Source organism: Spermophilus citellus (assembly GCF_964194105.1).
Source record: "Spermophilus citellus genome assembly, chromosome: 1".
NCBI classification, from domain to species: Eukaryota; Metazoa; Chordata; class Mammalia; order Rodentia; family Sciuridae; genus Spermophilus; species Spermophilus citellus.
In genome coordinates this window covers 123,753,265-123,769,342 of record NC_138182.1, presented here as the reverse complement: position 1 = coordinate 123,769,342, position 16,078 = coordinate 123,753,265, and the positions used below count along the sequence as shown (strand labels likewise).

The window sequence follows — 16,078 nt, the reverse complement described above, 5'->3', positions numbered from 1 at the left end:
GATGGCTAGAGGAGGAGCAAGGGCATGTCCCACTGTTTACTAGAACTACCCACCTGAACCCCAGGGGTTGAGCCAGTGGGCTTCAGCCCACCAGTCTCTCCTTTCTGTCGCCCTGTCCTTCTGGCCAAAACTCTGCCTCTGTGTTTAAAGCCCCCTCCCCCGTGCAGAGCCTCAGCTCCTCACCTGCCCCCTCTCTGCCTGCAGACGCCAGCACCTACGCCCATTACCTCTTCAACGCCTTCGACACCACCCAGGCGGGCTCCGTGAAGTTCGAGGTATGCTAGTCTCTTGGGTACATTCTGGGAGTCCCCTGCTTCCTGTTGCCTCTCCCTCTAAGTCATAGGGTCCTGGGGGGAATGGGTCACATCGGGGAAAGCTCTCAGTCAAAACAAAGAAATTTTATCCATGTGATGAACATTTCCTAAAGAGAGAGAGAAGCAACTCTCCCCACTCTCCAGGTCCTTGGGGACTCGGGGTCTGTGCTCGACAAGTTTAAGAGTTCACTTGCCCGCTGACCAGGGCCGCCTCTGGACTCAGCATTGTGCATTGGTCATCTGGTAGAATCCTCACAATACCCCTTCAGTGCTGAGTTGCTTCCTGTCATTTTCCTGATGAGGAAAGTAAGGCAAAGACAGGCTGAGCAGCTCTACCAAGGTTGGAGAGCTAGCAGGTGGCAGAGGCGGGCAGGAACATGGGCAGCCATAGTCCCCATCCATAGTCCCCACCAGGAGCTGCTAGAGCATGACAAGCACAGGATTGCAAACCTGGGGTCAGTCTGGAATGGAGGTGGCTTACTTAACTGCCTGGGGGTGACTCACAATGCAGAGCTCCATTCTCCCCCAAGGGGCACCTTCCTCACAGGGGCCAGCGTGGGCAGTGCCCAGAGGGAGCTCCTCAGCCAGCTTAGCCATAACCTTTGGGCACACCAGACGGAAGGGAGAGATGTCATTCTATAAAAGCCCCATGGAGTCTGACCCACAGAGCCAGCTACCCACCCAGCAGCTTGGTGGCTGACCCACTCCTGTCTCTTCTGCTTCAGGATTTTGTAACTGCTCTGTCGATTTTACTGAGAGGAACTGTCCATGAGAAACTAAGGTGGACGTTTAATTTGTATGACATCAATAAAGATGGATACATAAACAAAGAGGTAAGTGAGCTGAGGGCAGGGTCTGACGGGGACAATGGAGGTGCCAAGAGACTAGGAAGCAACTCCCAGACATGAGGATAAAATTATTTGAATGACGCAGCAGATCCACTTTGGGGCCACAGAGCTGGTCCCAGAAAAATGAACAAGGTGTCTTTGACTACCCCCACTGCTGGCCCTGCCCTGTTCCCAGGTGCTGGAGAGAGGATTCGGCAGCCTCCTGTGTCCTGGGCCACACAGATTCGGTGCACACCACCCATGATTTGTTTTAGTGAAGGCCTCCTCCTTATAGGGGACCTGCAATTTTAGCCACTTAGCAGCCACATGTTAGAGCCCAAAGCTGAAATGGTGGAATGACAGGCAGTCCCTTAAGAGAAAAGAGATTTTTAAAGAAGAGGGGACTACCATGGGATCGCCCCAGCACAGTGTCACCTAAATAAAGCCAGAGAAAGGAAGAAGGGAGGTGTCACTATCTTTAAAGAAATCATGCCAATCAATCCTGGAATCATTGATTGACACTTAGAGCCTCAATACTCGTTCAGCTGATGAGATGCTCACAGGCCTGTCTCAAAACTCACTGTGATTGATGTCTGCTTGAGTTGAGCATCCGAGGCATCCCATTTGCTGAGCTCCTATGTGCCAGGCATGCTGCCCAGAGGTTGGACATCCTCTCTGACCTTCACCTCAGCCCTGCCAGGTTCTCTTGGTACGGAGAGAACACTGATGCTCAGAAGGCTTCCTTAACTTCATCCCTCATTCATTCTGTCTCGTGCTGCTCAACACCTGTGTGAGGGTCCCCAGGTGTTCTAGGTGCTGGAGAGAAAGAGGCAAACCATCAGACCTGGCTTTCTCCCACAGAGCAGCATGGAGGAGGGACAGTAAACAGGCCCAATGCAGACAGGTAGGTAGATGTCTTAGCAGGGACGGTCGCAAAGGTGACTAAGATGGTGTTGCCACACTGGTGCCAGATATGCAAAAGCCAGGAAAAGTGTTCCTGCAAAAGGAACAGCCACTTGAGAGGCTCTGAGGCAAGACAGAGCTCCTTGGAAGACACCTTTAGGGAAGTAGAATTGCAGGGCCAGGGTGCAGCTCAGGGGTGGAGCACTTACCTCGCATGCTCGAGGCCCAGGGATGGGTCCTCAGCACTGAAAAGGCAGGGGGCAAATGGAAATGCAAGCCAGAAACTCAGAGAAAAGGCTTTTAAGTTCTATATCTTGCAAAAGGTGGGTGTCCAAAATATAAAATGAATGTTTATAATTCAATAAGAAGATAACTCAATTAAAAGTAGGTAAAAGAGCTGAACAGATAGATACTTCAAAAAGGAAGATAAGTGAATGGCTAATAAGCCCATGAAAAATATCTCCATATCTCTGGCCTTCAAAAAACGCAAATTATAACTGTAACAAAATATAATTATACACCCAGAAGAATGGCTGCCATGAAAAAGACCACTTGCTGGAAGGATGTGGAGCAATAGAAACTCGTGCAGGCTGGTGGGATGTAAGATGACACAGACATGTAGAAAATGCTCCAGCATCTTTGATAAAGTTCAACATGCAATTAACATAGGATCCAGAAAACCCACCTTCAGAGATTTACTCAAAATATGTAAAAAAATATGTAATTCCGAAAGCAGAGCTGTTCACAGCAGCTTTCTTCATAACAGCCCCCAAACAGAAAACAACCCAAATAATGTCTGCTAACTGGACAATGGATAAACACATTGTGGTGTGTCCATGCAATGGGTTACCACTCGGCAGTAAGAGGAAACACATGATGTTGCCAGCATCAGTGGCCCTGAGTCCCATGAACCAGTGGATGAAGACAATTTAGTTATACTGTATGATTCCATTTATCTGAAATTCTAGAAAATGCAAGTGACTCCATAGTGACATAAATTTTACCAGTGGTTTTCTGGTGCCAGAGGTTGACAGATACTGCAAAGGGACATGAAAATACTCCATATCTTGGGTGTGTGGCAGTGACATGGGTGTATGCATTTTTCAAAACTCATCTAAGGGTACACTTTATGTGGATTGATCTGTTGTAAGAACATTATGCCTCAATAAGTTTGATTTATTTTTTAAAAAGTGTACTATAAGGCAGAAGTGCCCAGGGCTAGGCATAGAAAGTGCTCAAAAAAATGTGTTGAATGAAAAAGAAAGTCCCATCAAGCAAAAAAGAAAACAAGAGTCCAATATCACTCAAAATAGAGCTCACAAATTCCAAATGAAATGAATCCTAGTACTCTAAATAAATGCATATGACTAGGATGAGGTTTATTGCAGGAATAATTCAATAGTAGAGAAAGTCTGTTAAATAATTCATCAGATCAATATATCAGAAGATTAAATGATATGATGCTAAAATCACATTCGATAAAATTTACCATCTATTCTTGATATTTTTAAGAACTGCTAATAAATTAGGAGTACAATACTTCTTCAGCATAAATACCCCAGCATGATACCCAGTTTCATATTTCATAGTGACACTAGAGGTTCCCAGTTATAGCAAGAATGAGACAAGAGTACACACAGCTCACCCACACTGTTATTTAACATTCTCTAAAAGTTCTTCAAGTATGATAAGTCAGAAAAAGAAATGAAACATAAATACAGGAGGTTGCAATATCCTTTATTAATGATACTATGTTCTATCTGGAAAACAAAGACAAGAAAATAAACTTAAAATAATAGAACTTAAAGTTATATATAAAACAAAAGGACATTGGTTGGTCAGTTATAACTACACAGAAAACTGTAACAAAGATATTATAATACAATAGTAAAATTTAAAGCACATAGGTATTTTTCAATATCCATAATTTAGATGATAAAAGGTTTGGGGGGGAAATACAAAAAGGAAAACGTGAATAAGTAGAGAGACACGCCATTTTCTGAAGGCGAGTATGTTATAAAGACAGTAATATTGTAAAGATAGCAATTATTCTCTAATTAACTAAATTTATTTTACTCCTACTCAGAATGAAAGTGCTATTTGGGGAGGAAAATGTGCACAGTTGTTGTAGAGTCACATTGGAAAAGTAATCAGATGATAATAGCAAAGATAATTTTCGAAAAGAAAAATGGTGTCACCGACTCTACCAGATAATTACAGAGCTAAAGCTTTATAACAGGTGCAATGAGGAGAGGAGGGTCAGTGGGCAGAAGACAACACCAAGTACAAGTGAGAGCTGGGTTTATGATAAAGGAAAAGAATAAAATGATGACTGATAATTAAATTATTCTGGGGAAACTGGTTAGCTACTTTGACAGTAAACATTCCCACTTATACATCCAAATTAATCATAGATATATATAGTTGATTTTGAACTCTCAAAGAACTAGAAGTCATACACAGACACCTGACCTTGAATGAAAAACACATAAAGTCAAAGTTAGAAGTAATAAAAGATGGGGCTGGGGATGTGGCTCAAGTGGTAGCGCGCTCGCCTGGCATGCGTGCGGCCCGGGTTCGATCCTCAGCACCACATACCAACAAAGATGTTGTGTCCGCCGAGAACTAAAAAAAAAAAATAAATATTAAAAATTCTCTCTCTCTCTCACTCTCTCTTTCAAAAAAAAAAGAAGTAATAAAAGAAAACTATTGATAGTTTCACTCTACAAGTCTTTTTCATTCTGTACATCATAAATCATCATAAACAAAGTTGAAAAGCAAATGACAGACTAGCTAAAATATTTACAACCTGTAATCCTAGAAAGGGCTGATATTTCTAGCTAGTCATCTTAACAAAAGCAAGGGTATCTCCCGTGCTTACCTTTGCATTTCCTTGAAGCAGTATTGAACATGTGGTAGATTTTTAAAAATATCTCTTATGTAAATTAACAATTTTCAAAGTATAGAAAGAGCTCTCACCGTCCAATCAGAAATAGATAACACAATGAGTAAAATAACTGAACAAAGTTCACAGGAAATGACGTGAAAAATAATGAATGCCTAATGTTAAAAAATCTCATCAAGAAAGTGAAGTCTATTACAACAATGAAAAGCTATTTCTCTCTCAAGTTGCAAAGATGACCTGAAAATTTGTATGCTATTACATTTTTAACTCAGAAAGTAGCATGGTGTTCTCTCAATACTCCAAGAACCAGTGTCCTTGGAGAAGTGGTTGGTCCCCAGATTGACAGAGAGAAAATACGAGACAATCTTGGATCCCGGAAGGGACATGTTGAAAGGCTACAGGAGTCACTGAAGCAATTTAAGCAGAAAAATGAAAAATGATGATGGGTTATCACCAACAAAATGTAGTAAAAAAAATGTAGTAAATATGTAGAATATCCATCAGTCCATACTGATACAAATAAAAAATTGAACATACACATAAAATGGGGAGAATTCTGTTTAATTAATGAACACAGAAAGAGTAAAGGGAATACAGAATCAGATTAGACAAACATCACAATAGTAACTTTTGTGGGCAAGATCCACAGACAGACACTAAAACCGAGGAGAAGCCACCACCTCAATCAAGCACTCGAGGTCAACATTGCCAGCAATGAGGCACCAAGACATAGAGCATTGCTTCTGATCATAAGAAAAACAGGTTCCAAATCAAGATTCACTTTGCCAACTAATTGACCAGTGTTTACATCGACAGTGTCCAGGCCTGAGGAGACTCAGGACACACAACTAGATGCAGTGGGGGATCTGCAAATAGAAAGAAGACCTGGGGTAACCAAGGCAATTTGAATAAGCCCCACAGTGTAGGTCATAGCACTATAGTGGGTTAATCTTCTAGTTTTGATCATTTTCCTCTGGTTGGACAAGTTCTTATATTAAGGAATATGTACATGAACTCTCTGTATTATTTTTGTAACTCTTCTGTAAATCTAAAATCATTAATAATAGATTTTTTTAGAAAAACTCAAGTGCCCTATCAATAATCCTGACACTTGGTTCCTTTTTCTTCACTTAAAACAGCCACAGAACCTGTGAGGGTTTTTTAAATCTCTAAGCCAGAACATTAGCTTCTTTGAAATTCAGAATAATATTTCAGCTTCCCCAGCCTGTGCATGGGGACTCCCACGTGTCACCCCCAGTTGAGGACAATACCCAGCTGACTACCCAGGAGCTTCTGCAGTTGGGGAGAGCGTCCTTTGGTCTCCTCTCCAGGAGGAGCCTGCCCAGTGACAGCCCTTCCGTTTGCTTTTGAATCCTTCTCGTCTAGTGAAAAATGTCCTGTTGATTAAGCACAGGGGGGAACCAGGACCCCAAACCCTGTCACCTCAGAAGAGCCTGACCTCGGGGTCCCCACCCGTGTGCTTCCCTGTCCCCTCTCCAGGAGATGATGGACATTGTCAAAGCCATCTATGACATGATGGGGAAGTACACGTATCCCGTGCTCAAAGAGGACACGCCCAGGCAGCACGTGGACGTCTTCTTCCAGGTGGGTGCCATGCGCCACCCACCCGCTAAGGTCGGTCGCCCGAGCATCCGAGCCCAAGGCCTGTGTCCGGCCCTGTGTGTGGCCCTGCGGGAAACAGAAAGGAACCCTAAGATGTGTTGGCCTCGGGGAGTCCCTTCCCCTGTGAAGCACAGGCTGCAGAAGAGAACAGGGAAGTGTATTAATGGATTAATTAATAGATTAATTCCAAGTGGAACAGAACAGTCTCGAGTCCATAAAACGCTCGCAGCGTCTGAGTGAACCAAGAACTGTCTGATCGTGTGCGGTGCTGACCACTTGTGTCTGAGGGGTAGGGGGATTAAAACTAGGTGGGTCAGGCTGTTCGACCTATAAATGGAAGTGCCTTGTTCTGGTACAGGAGGGGGACACTGTTGACCTTTGAGAAAGCAAGTGGCATCATCCTAGTGGCATTTGGGTAAAAATATTCATCTAGCAGTGGAGTAACCTCAGAGCGCACTCCAGTCCACTTTGCAGATGGGGAAGCGGAAGCTCCCCCAGCCAGCAACAGAAATGGAACTGGAACCTCTTGTGTCCGGTGTTCTTCCTGCCAGGGGACAAGCTAGTGGCTTCCCTGTGCTAGGGTTGGAAATGTTTGGAGTGTGCCCCCAAAGGCTCACATGTGGGAGGCTTTATTCTCAGTGTGGAGGTTGAAGGTGATAGGACCTGTAAGAGGTGGGACCTACTGGAAGGTCATTAGACCCCTGGACATCGCCTCAGAATGGATTAAAGCTGTAGTTCTCATGAGAGCCAGTTGTTATAAAAAGAGCAAGACTCTCTCCCCGACAGTCTGGCTTCCTCTCTCTCCATGTAATCTCTTCCACATGCCTCCCACCATTGCAATGCCATCCTCCACGAGACCCTCACTAGAGCCAAGCAGAACCAGTGCCATGATCTTGAACCCCCAGAAATGTGAGCTAAATAAGCCTCTTTTCTTCTAAAGCAATCAACCTCAGGTATTTTGTTAAAGCAACAGAAAACAGACTAATACAACACATTAGGATGTCAGCAGAAAAATCCATGTCTGGAACCAGTCTTTTGATTTAAAGAAACTTGCCAAGGTCAAAGTGTTATAACTAGGGCCCAAATGGAGTTGCCTGGCTGGTGAGAAACTTTAAAGGTGAGCTTTGAAATGCAGATTATCAGGTTCTTTAATGTGCTTCCTGTCATGTCTTTCAGAAAATGGACAAAAATAAAGACGGCATCGTGACTTTAGACGAGTTTCTTGAGTCCTGTCAGGAGGTAAGGAGAGACCTCAGGCTACAATACCCCTAAATCTGGGAAAGGAGACCTGGGCTTGGGTACCTGAAGAAAAGAATGAGAAGCCTGCTCATTCCTCCATTGAGAGCCAACAATAGCCACTCAGGAGTTCAGGGATCCCTGGCCTGTGGCTGGTTTGGCTAAGAGTAGGACTGAGCAGCAGCCCAAAGGCAGGTTCTGGGGTGTGAAAACCCAGAGGGGACCTCTGTGAGTGGACAACACTGCCATTTCTCAATCTGCCTCTAGCTTCATGCCCTGCTCCCCAGGCTACAAGGGAAAAACCCACTCTTATTCTCAAACGGTGGTGTGCATAAAACTCCCTGTGGTGGTTGTGATGTGCATATTACACGCCTTGACTATAGATCTGGGCTGGGTCTAGGAACTGTTCTACAAATGCCCTGGACCAGAATGGCCAGAACTTTAATGTTCAGCCAACCTCCTTGACCATCTTGCTAAAATGCAGACTCCACCTCCAAAGGTCTGGGGCGGGGCCTGAGAGGGCACACCCTCCCAGCTGACCCCAGTGTTGCTGGTCCTTGGACCAAACTTCAACCAAGTCTAATGAACAGTCTAGCCCCAGAGCCTCCTCCAGAGACTGAACTGGAAATAATTTCTTCATCTACTTTAGAGGAATACATTTATACCTCTTGCACCTTATTTCAGGAAGGTACACAGTTAACTATGAACTCTATCCAAGAACCGAAATGTGAGAAAGCAGAGGAGTTATTGACACATCCTGAGCACCTACCACGTTCCAGGTGCATTATATAAACTTCACAATAACCCTGTGAAGTAGCTGTCCTGCGTGCAGGGAGGCATTCTAAATATTTAACAACTAGATCAGACTGAACATTGACCACTTGCAATGTACCTTGACCAGCGCCCTAGAGGAGCCCTGCAAAGTTTACATTTAGACCTTTAGTTGATGGGTCTTTGGGTGGTCCAGGGGTCCTGGGAAAGTTGCTGAGAAGCCAGAAGGAAAGATCTTGGAGTCGGAGGGGAGGCCCAGGCCAGCAGGTACTAATCAGTAGGGTCAGAAATGTCTTAACATTTAACCATTATGCACTGACTGAAAAGCAATATTGATCATTTATTTTCAAGAAGAGAAAACTGAGGCCTTACAAGGTTAAGAAATGTGACTCAAACCACAGTAAGTGTTCTAATTTAATTACCATGCCCTACTGAGGTGTGTTTTCTTGACTTTGCCTTCTAAGAGTGGCTTTTAAATCATTTTCTTCCATCACAGCAACAGTTTCTATAGCTGTTCATTAAGTAACTCATTTATTTTTTGCCACCCACGCCATAGGCAGTTATTTCCATCCACCCAATTGTATACATGAAGAAAATGAGGCACTGGGAGATTAAATAACTTGCCCAAGGTCACACAGCTAGGAAGTTCCAGGATTTGAATCCAGGTTGCTTGACTCCAGGTTCCATATGATTAAATGCCACATAGCAACTTAAAAAGATTGTAGACATTCACAATCAACTTTTTTCTCTGTTGATTTTTCTCTATTATAGGTCTGCTTTCTATTTCATTAATTTGTGTTCTAATTTCTTCCTTCTTCTTTCTTATTTTCAATTTTCTAGGGTTTGAAGTTTTCCCAGTTTTTTTTTTTTTTGAGATGAAAGTTTAGATCTTTGGTTTGTAATAATTCTTTTCTAATACTTATATTAGGGATAAATTTTCTTCTGAGTATTACTTTAGTTGAGTAATTCTTTAGATGCCACAAATTTTGATATGTTACATTTTCAGTACATTGTAATTCAAAATATTTTCTCTGATGCATAGATATAGCAGTGTGTTCCTTGATATACAAACATTTGAAGACTTTCTGCATTTGATACTTACACCTTAAAAAATATGTGTTAGAAAAAATGTAAAATATAGACACTCAATAACAAAACCAATAAAGCCAGGAGTTCTCTCCTTGAAAAAAAAACTAATAAAATTGACAACTGCTAAGACTGAATAAAAAGAGAGAAAACTCAAATTGTCAATATCAGGGGAAAAAATAACATCACCCTACAGGTTTCATAGACATTAAAAAGATAATAGTTCATTATCCAGTAAGTTTGACATAAACTCCTTCAATCCAGACGTGGTGGTGCACACCTATAATCCCAGAGGCTCAGGAGGCTGAAGCAGGAGGATTTTGAGTTCAAAGCCAGCCTCAGCAACTTTTCAAGGCCCGAAGCAACTCAGCAAAACCCTGTCTATAATAAAATGCAAAAAAAAAAAAAAAGAAAAAGAAAAAGGGCTGGGGATGTGGCTCAAGGTTAAATGCCCCTAAGTTCAATTCCCAGTGCCAAAAAAAAAAAAAATCCTTGTAAAACTCAACTTATTAAAGTTAATACAAAAAGAAATAGAAAATCTAAATAGTCCTATGTCTGTTAAAGACACTGAATCATGGGAATGGGCTGTGGCTCAGTGGGTATAGCGCTTGCCTGGCATATGTGAGGCACTGGGTTCGAGTCTCAGCACTGCATAAATGAATAAAATAAAGGCCCATCAACATCTAAAAAATACATATTTTTTAAAAAGACACTGAATCATAATTTAAAACTTTCCCCCAAGGAGAATGTCAGACTTAGATAGCTCTACTTATATATTCTCCCAAACATACAAAGAAGAAATAATGCTAATCTCTTCTTTTTATCTTACTTTTCAAAAAAAAAATTTTTTAGTTATAGGTGAACATGATGCTTTTATTTTATTTATGTATTTTTATGTGGTGCTCAGGATGGAACCCAGTGCCTCACACATGCTAGGCAAGCGCTCTGCCACTGAGCTACAACCCCAGCCCCCAAATGATGCTAATCTTGTACAAACTCAGGGAAGAGAGAAAAAGGGGAATCTTTGCGACTTGATTTATGAGGCTATTATAACCCTCATATGGAAACTTGCAAGGTTGGTTTAACATTAAGAATCAGTCAATGTAGTTAATCATGTTAGTAGAATAAAGAAGAAAAAAATGTGATCATCTTCATAGATATAGAAAAAAGCATTTGACTCAGTGCCCTTGTTTCTTAGAGGAAAAAGAAAAGCAAACAAAACACAGTTTTATTGGATGATGTGTTTTGTTTTTGTTTTTTTTTTCTGAACTCCTCCTTAGGCTAGAGGAAGCCTTTTGCCTTGGTTGACCATGTTCTAGGGCCCCTTCCTTCTTCCTCTCATGCCCTCCTAGACTGCCTTCTGACAGGAAACCCAGCTCGCCAGAGTTATCCACTTCTCAGCCAGGACCCTGGAGAGTTCTAACCACTTCTCTTCCCCTCCTCCCTTCCCAGGATGACAACATCATGAGATCTCTCCAACTGTTCCAAAACGTCATATAACAGGGGACACTCAGCCATCGGCTCTTAGAGACACTGTACTCGACAACCACCTTGGCACCCTGGTCTGCCCTTGTTCTGATTTTACACGTCAACTCTTGGGACAGAAACACCTTTTACACTTTGGAAGAATCCCTGCCGAAGACTTTCTAAGATGCCTGGCGTCAGTGGCTCAGTCTGATCGCCAGCTCTTCCTCTTCCCTCCTCTTGAGAGAGACAAGATGAAATTTGAGTTTGTTTTGGAAGCATGCCCGTCTTGTCACGCCGCTGCCCCACAGAAGGTCCCTCTGCTTGAGCTTCAACAGTAGTGCACCGTGTTCTGCTTACGTGCCCCTGCCCGCTGCCTCCATGTCGAGCAGACCTCGAGGAGTCTGGAAGCCAGAGGACCTCAGCCAAATGCACACCATCCTCTGATGGCCTCCCAAACCAACGTGCCTGTTCCTCTTCCTATGTGGGAAGAGAGTGTTGTACTGAACAATTAGAATTGACCGTGTCTAGACGGGGAGAGTCAGTACCTAACTCACGTAGAACAAGACGGAATTCTGAAGCATGGCATTGTCTGATGACCCAAACTCCCACAGCATTCGACTCCAGAGGCAAGGACCAATCATTCTCCCACACAAGCATCTGTGCTAGTCACGCAAGTCCCCTAACACGTCCAGGGCGGGAGCCGTGGCCCAGTGGAGTGTACTGCCTCTCCAGCCCCTGCTCACGCCCAGCACTGCATGGCCCTCCCAGAAATGCCTGCAAATTGCTGTGATTTTATACCATGTTCTAATCAATAAACCGGACTATTTCTTACGCTCTCAATCATTTCTTCCATGACTCCACTGGGCAGGAGGGGTAAGCTGGGATAGGGAAGGTCCATTCATTTACCAGGGCATCCAGTTATTAGCATTTCCTTGTGCCAGGCAGAAAAATCTTCATCCCCAGCCCCAAGCCAGCTGAAGCAGCACCCCATTCAAACTCAAATACTATGATCACCTGCAAATGCAGCTTCAGGGGAAGACCCCTCACAATCTCTCCCTCCAACAGGATTGCTCTCCCAAGACCCCCTAAGGCAGAAAGCCTGGAGCCCACGTGGTGTGACTGGGAGGCAGATATCACTCTCTGCTCAGGGCCTTGAATGCAGGGGTCAATGAGAGGCTTCATCCTACAACCAGCAGATGATCACTTAAGCCAAAGCCATGTATTTTATTTTTCCCATTTAACATAACATTAAGAGCAGACAGTAGCATTCTAGGAAAGAAAAAAAAAAGCAATTTACTGAAGCCCTAATATGTGCCAGATGCTGCACGAGGGACTTTATATTCATTATCATATTTCATGCTCATAGTCTATAGAGCATTCTGGAAGGTAGAATCCATATGGGGACTTGCCTAAGGTAGCACAGCTGATAAAGATTACGGGGAATTAAATGCTCCCCACTCTCTCCTTGCCCCAAGAAACTGGGGGTGCCTCCCACAAATCTCACTCATCTGTAGTCAGTTCAGACGGTCCTGGGGGTTCTTTGAGCCCCTATAATAGTTGAGGAAACTGGCACGAGGAAGGGGGATGTCTTGGGTGGCCTGGATCCCTAGGAGCAGGCCACCAACACATCTTCTGTGTGAATCTGATGGCCACTGGCTGCTGCCCTCCACAGTTGGAAATGGCAGAGCTTCAGCCCCGATGCGGTTTGGGCTTCCTGGGTGCAGCTCTGGGGTACCTGAGGCTGCCAACAAGGGGCTAATGAAACATATGGTAAAAGGCAGGGAAGGGAAATTTAAAAAATAAGCAGAAATCGAGCCCTGAATGTAGCCGTGCCTCTGACCCTCTCAGATGTGTACGAGATGCCCACAGAAGGTCCAGGCCAGCGCCTTCACCCATACTACAGGACATCGTCACTGGGGAGCAGAGGGGGGGACTTTTTGAAGTGCCAGGTGCCTGGCCAGCATCCCAGATTGAGCCAGCAGAATCCCCAGAGGCTCCCCAGCCTCCCTGGCTACAGTCTCCAGATGATGCTGACCTACCCCAGGGCTGAGAAGCTCTGCTCCAGGGCAGAGGAGGGCCTGGTACCCCTCCCTGTGATGGCCAGCTCCCAGATCAGAAATCAAATAAGCCCTGGCACCCAATGCTAAAGGAAGGTCAGCAGCTGGAGCCACTTGGGCAGAAATCAGAGTGGAAGCAAACTCAGAACGATCTTGGATGATTGACAGATCAGGGAACAGCCGTCCTGGCCAATACGAGCCAAGGAGCATCGCAGCACCGACAGGGCACTGGCCCCATCTCCTGCTTCCTTCTCAAGGGATGGGCTCCTCCTGAATCACCCAGCACACCATCACCATTGCCATCACATGCCCGCAGATGGGGACTCCAGTGTATGGCTGTTGCCGCGGCTGCCGAGCCCATGGCTCGGACCTCGACTTTGACCAGGCAGGTGGCACACACTGCTGAGACTTTCCCCAGCAGCCCCACCTGCCTGGGGACAGGGCAGGCCAGAAAAACCAGGTCATCAACCTCTGCCAGAAGCAGCCCTGCCCCACGACCCAGATCCCTCCTGTCCATAGGGGGTGATGCAGGCCTCCTCTAGTCAGACAGCCCCCTTCTCACAACTGGAAGCTGCACCCCTGAGATGGGTGTGTGCCCTGCCGTCGTGAACCTCATGTTCCAGGAAATAGAATGGCTGTAGATAAAGCGGCATAACAAGAATACCTGGGCGACAGGACAGAGAGCCACTGGGGCAGAACAGCTGGGAGGCTTGGGACAAGGGGGGACCCCAGCATCTCTGAAGAGCCGACACTGAGCTGGGCACGGCCTCAGGCCAGGAAGCTCACCCTGGGCAGGACCTTACTTGTGTCTTGCTCTGCTTTTTGGATGCGATTTGAGTGTGACCCCCCCACCCACTCATGGGCTGGAAGCTTGGCCCTGGTGTGGCAACATGAGGAGGTGAGGGGACCTTGAGAAGGGCTTGGTGCAAGGTAACTAGGTCACTGGGGATGCTGCCCGAGAAGGAATTGATGTCGTTCTTGTGAGACCCTGGTTGGTTCTCCAGAGAGGACGTTATGAAAGAACAAGCCTGGCCCCTCCCCACTCTCCAGCTTCCTATCTCACTGTGTGATCTCTCCCTTTCCCTGTCACAATGCCATGTACCATTAGATCCTCACCAGAAACTGGACCAATGGGGCCATACAATCTTTCAGCCTCCAAAATTGTGCAGTAAATAAGCCTCTTTTCTCTATAATATAACCTCCAGTGCTTTCTTATAGTAATGAAAAAGCAGACTAATAAAACTCTGTGGGATAGATATACAAGACACCTATTGTTCAAATGAGAAAAAAAATGATGCCCATAAATTGGGGGGGGGGGGTGGGGAGGGCATACCCACACAACTGGAAATACATTGGAAAACCTGCCAAGATCCAAAATCCATGCCCAGCTTTATTTCTTAGAGAGTATGAAAACCATTCTCTCTATATTCCTGAAACTAGCTTTAATGATATGCAAACACCAGAGGTGTTGAAAAGCAGCTTCCACAAAAGCTACTAGTGAATATGAAAGAAAAAAGCCCATGAATCCAAGCCAAATTCCTCTTCCTCCAAAGGGGATAACACCAAGAACGTGTGCCAAGATGATCATATGGTCTCTTAGAGAAGCAGAAATAAGTATCAAAATAAGGCCCAGCTTCACTGGAGGACCCCAGTAAGCTCTGCATCCCAGTCTAGTGGCTGGCTGGGACGACAGAGCTTAGAACTCAAGGTGAGGGACAACCCTGGCAGGAGCCAACCCCTCTGAATGGAGCTTTGAAGCCCATGATATGCTGGGGAGCTGACCACTTTCCCAGTCATAGGAGCAAAGCCCATGGAACTAGACCAAGTGATCCCCCTCCCCATTGCCCCTGGCCACAGTGATTGTCTCTAGGCTGAAAACCTAAGCCAATTCTAACAGCGCCAACATTAAGGCTTCTATGGAGAGCAATGCAACACATTGGCTCACTTTCCTGCTGGGTATGGATGAAAAGCACATAGCCCTGGGGCCTGCAGATGATCATTCTGTAACCTGCAGGGAAGCCCACCTATTGATGAACATGGTACACCACGGAGGTCAAGGAAGAGAGACAAACATGGATTCCTTGATGGCATTGAACTGCCTGCTCAAGCATCACCTGAATCTACATTTACCTCTACTGTTTTTTTAAGACAAATATTGCTAACTTCATTTTTTTATTATTTAAGGTAGTTTGAATTGAACTTTCTGTATGTAACTTATAGCTTGACATGCTGTCCTACCTCTTCACAGGACAGATGGGCAACAAAAACCCACAGATGCACTACTGCATGGCTGGTAGCAGAGCTGGTCCCGGAAGCCCACTTCAGTGCCGCATCCAACTTACCACTCTGCTGTCTACTCCACAGTCACAACATAATAATGTCACATGTTAGTTATGAAGCACTTACTATGTGATGAAGAGTTCACAGGTATCTACCCCATTCTATACTCACCACCCTGAGCTTGGTTCTATTATTATTCCCATTTACTAAGAAGGAAACAGAGCTCAGAGAGGATACGTAACACGATTGTGATCCAGTAGCTAGAAGTGATAGAGCAACAATTTGCAGCCGGACTTTCTGACTTTTGTTCTGAATCACTACCACAGGAACTTCCAAGTTCAATGTGTACAGGGAGCCAGGGAGATTGAAGAAGTGAGTAGCAAACCACAGGACACACACCCAGCATGAAGGAGCCGCTCTGGGGACCCTGCCATACTGTTCCAATGTGGGTGGGCCCAGCATCATTAGGCCCAGCATTGTTAGACCCGACCGTTTTCAAGAAAAATTGAAAACCTGGACTCATTTGTAAAATCCTCTGATTTTTATATTCTGGCAACTAGTTCAGTATTTAAAAGACACCACACAAGCCAAAACAAACCAGTGTAAGAA

General features: G+C 44.8%; 1 protein-coding gene across 4 annotated transcripts in view; it reads left to right on the top strand.

Annotated features, from left to right (window-relative positions):
- KCNIP1 (potassium voltage-gated channel interacting protein 1) overlaps positions 1–11,819 on the top strand; it is a gene marked incomplete at its 5' end in the record, with an annotated part of 307,261 nt that extends 295,442 nt beyond the window's left edge. For all 4 annotated transcript variants that reach the window (XM_081269910.1, XM_081269911.1, XM_081269912.1 and 1 more), the window contains 5 exons: positions 205–275; positions 1,040–1,147; positions 6,450–6,554; positions 7,749–7,811; positions 11,118–11,819. In XM_081269910.1, the coding sequence (XP_081126036.1) occupies positions 205–275; positions 1,040–1,147; positions 6,450–6,554; positions 7,749–7,811; positions 11,118–11,165 (395 nt within the window). In that variant the 3' untranslated portion in view covers positions 11,166–11,819. The remainder of the gene's footprint in view (positions 1–204; positions 276–1,039; positions 1,148–6,449; positions 6,555–7,748; positions 7,812–11,117) is intronic.
- Positions 11,820–16,078: the final 4,259 nt, after the last annotated feature.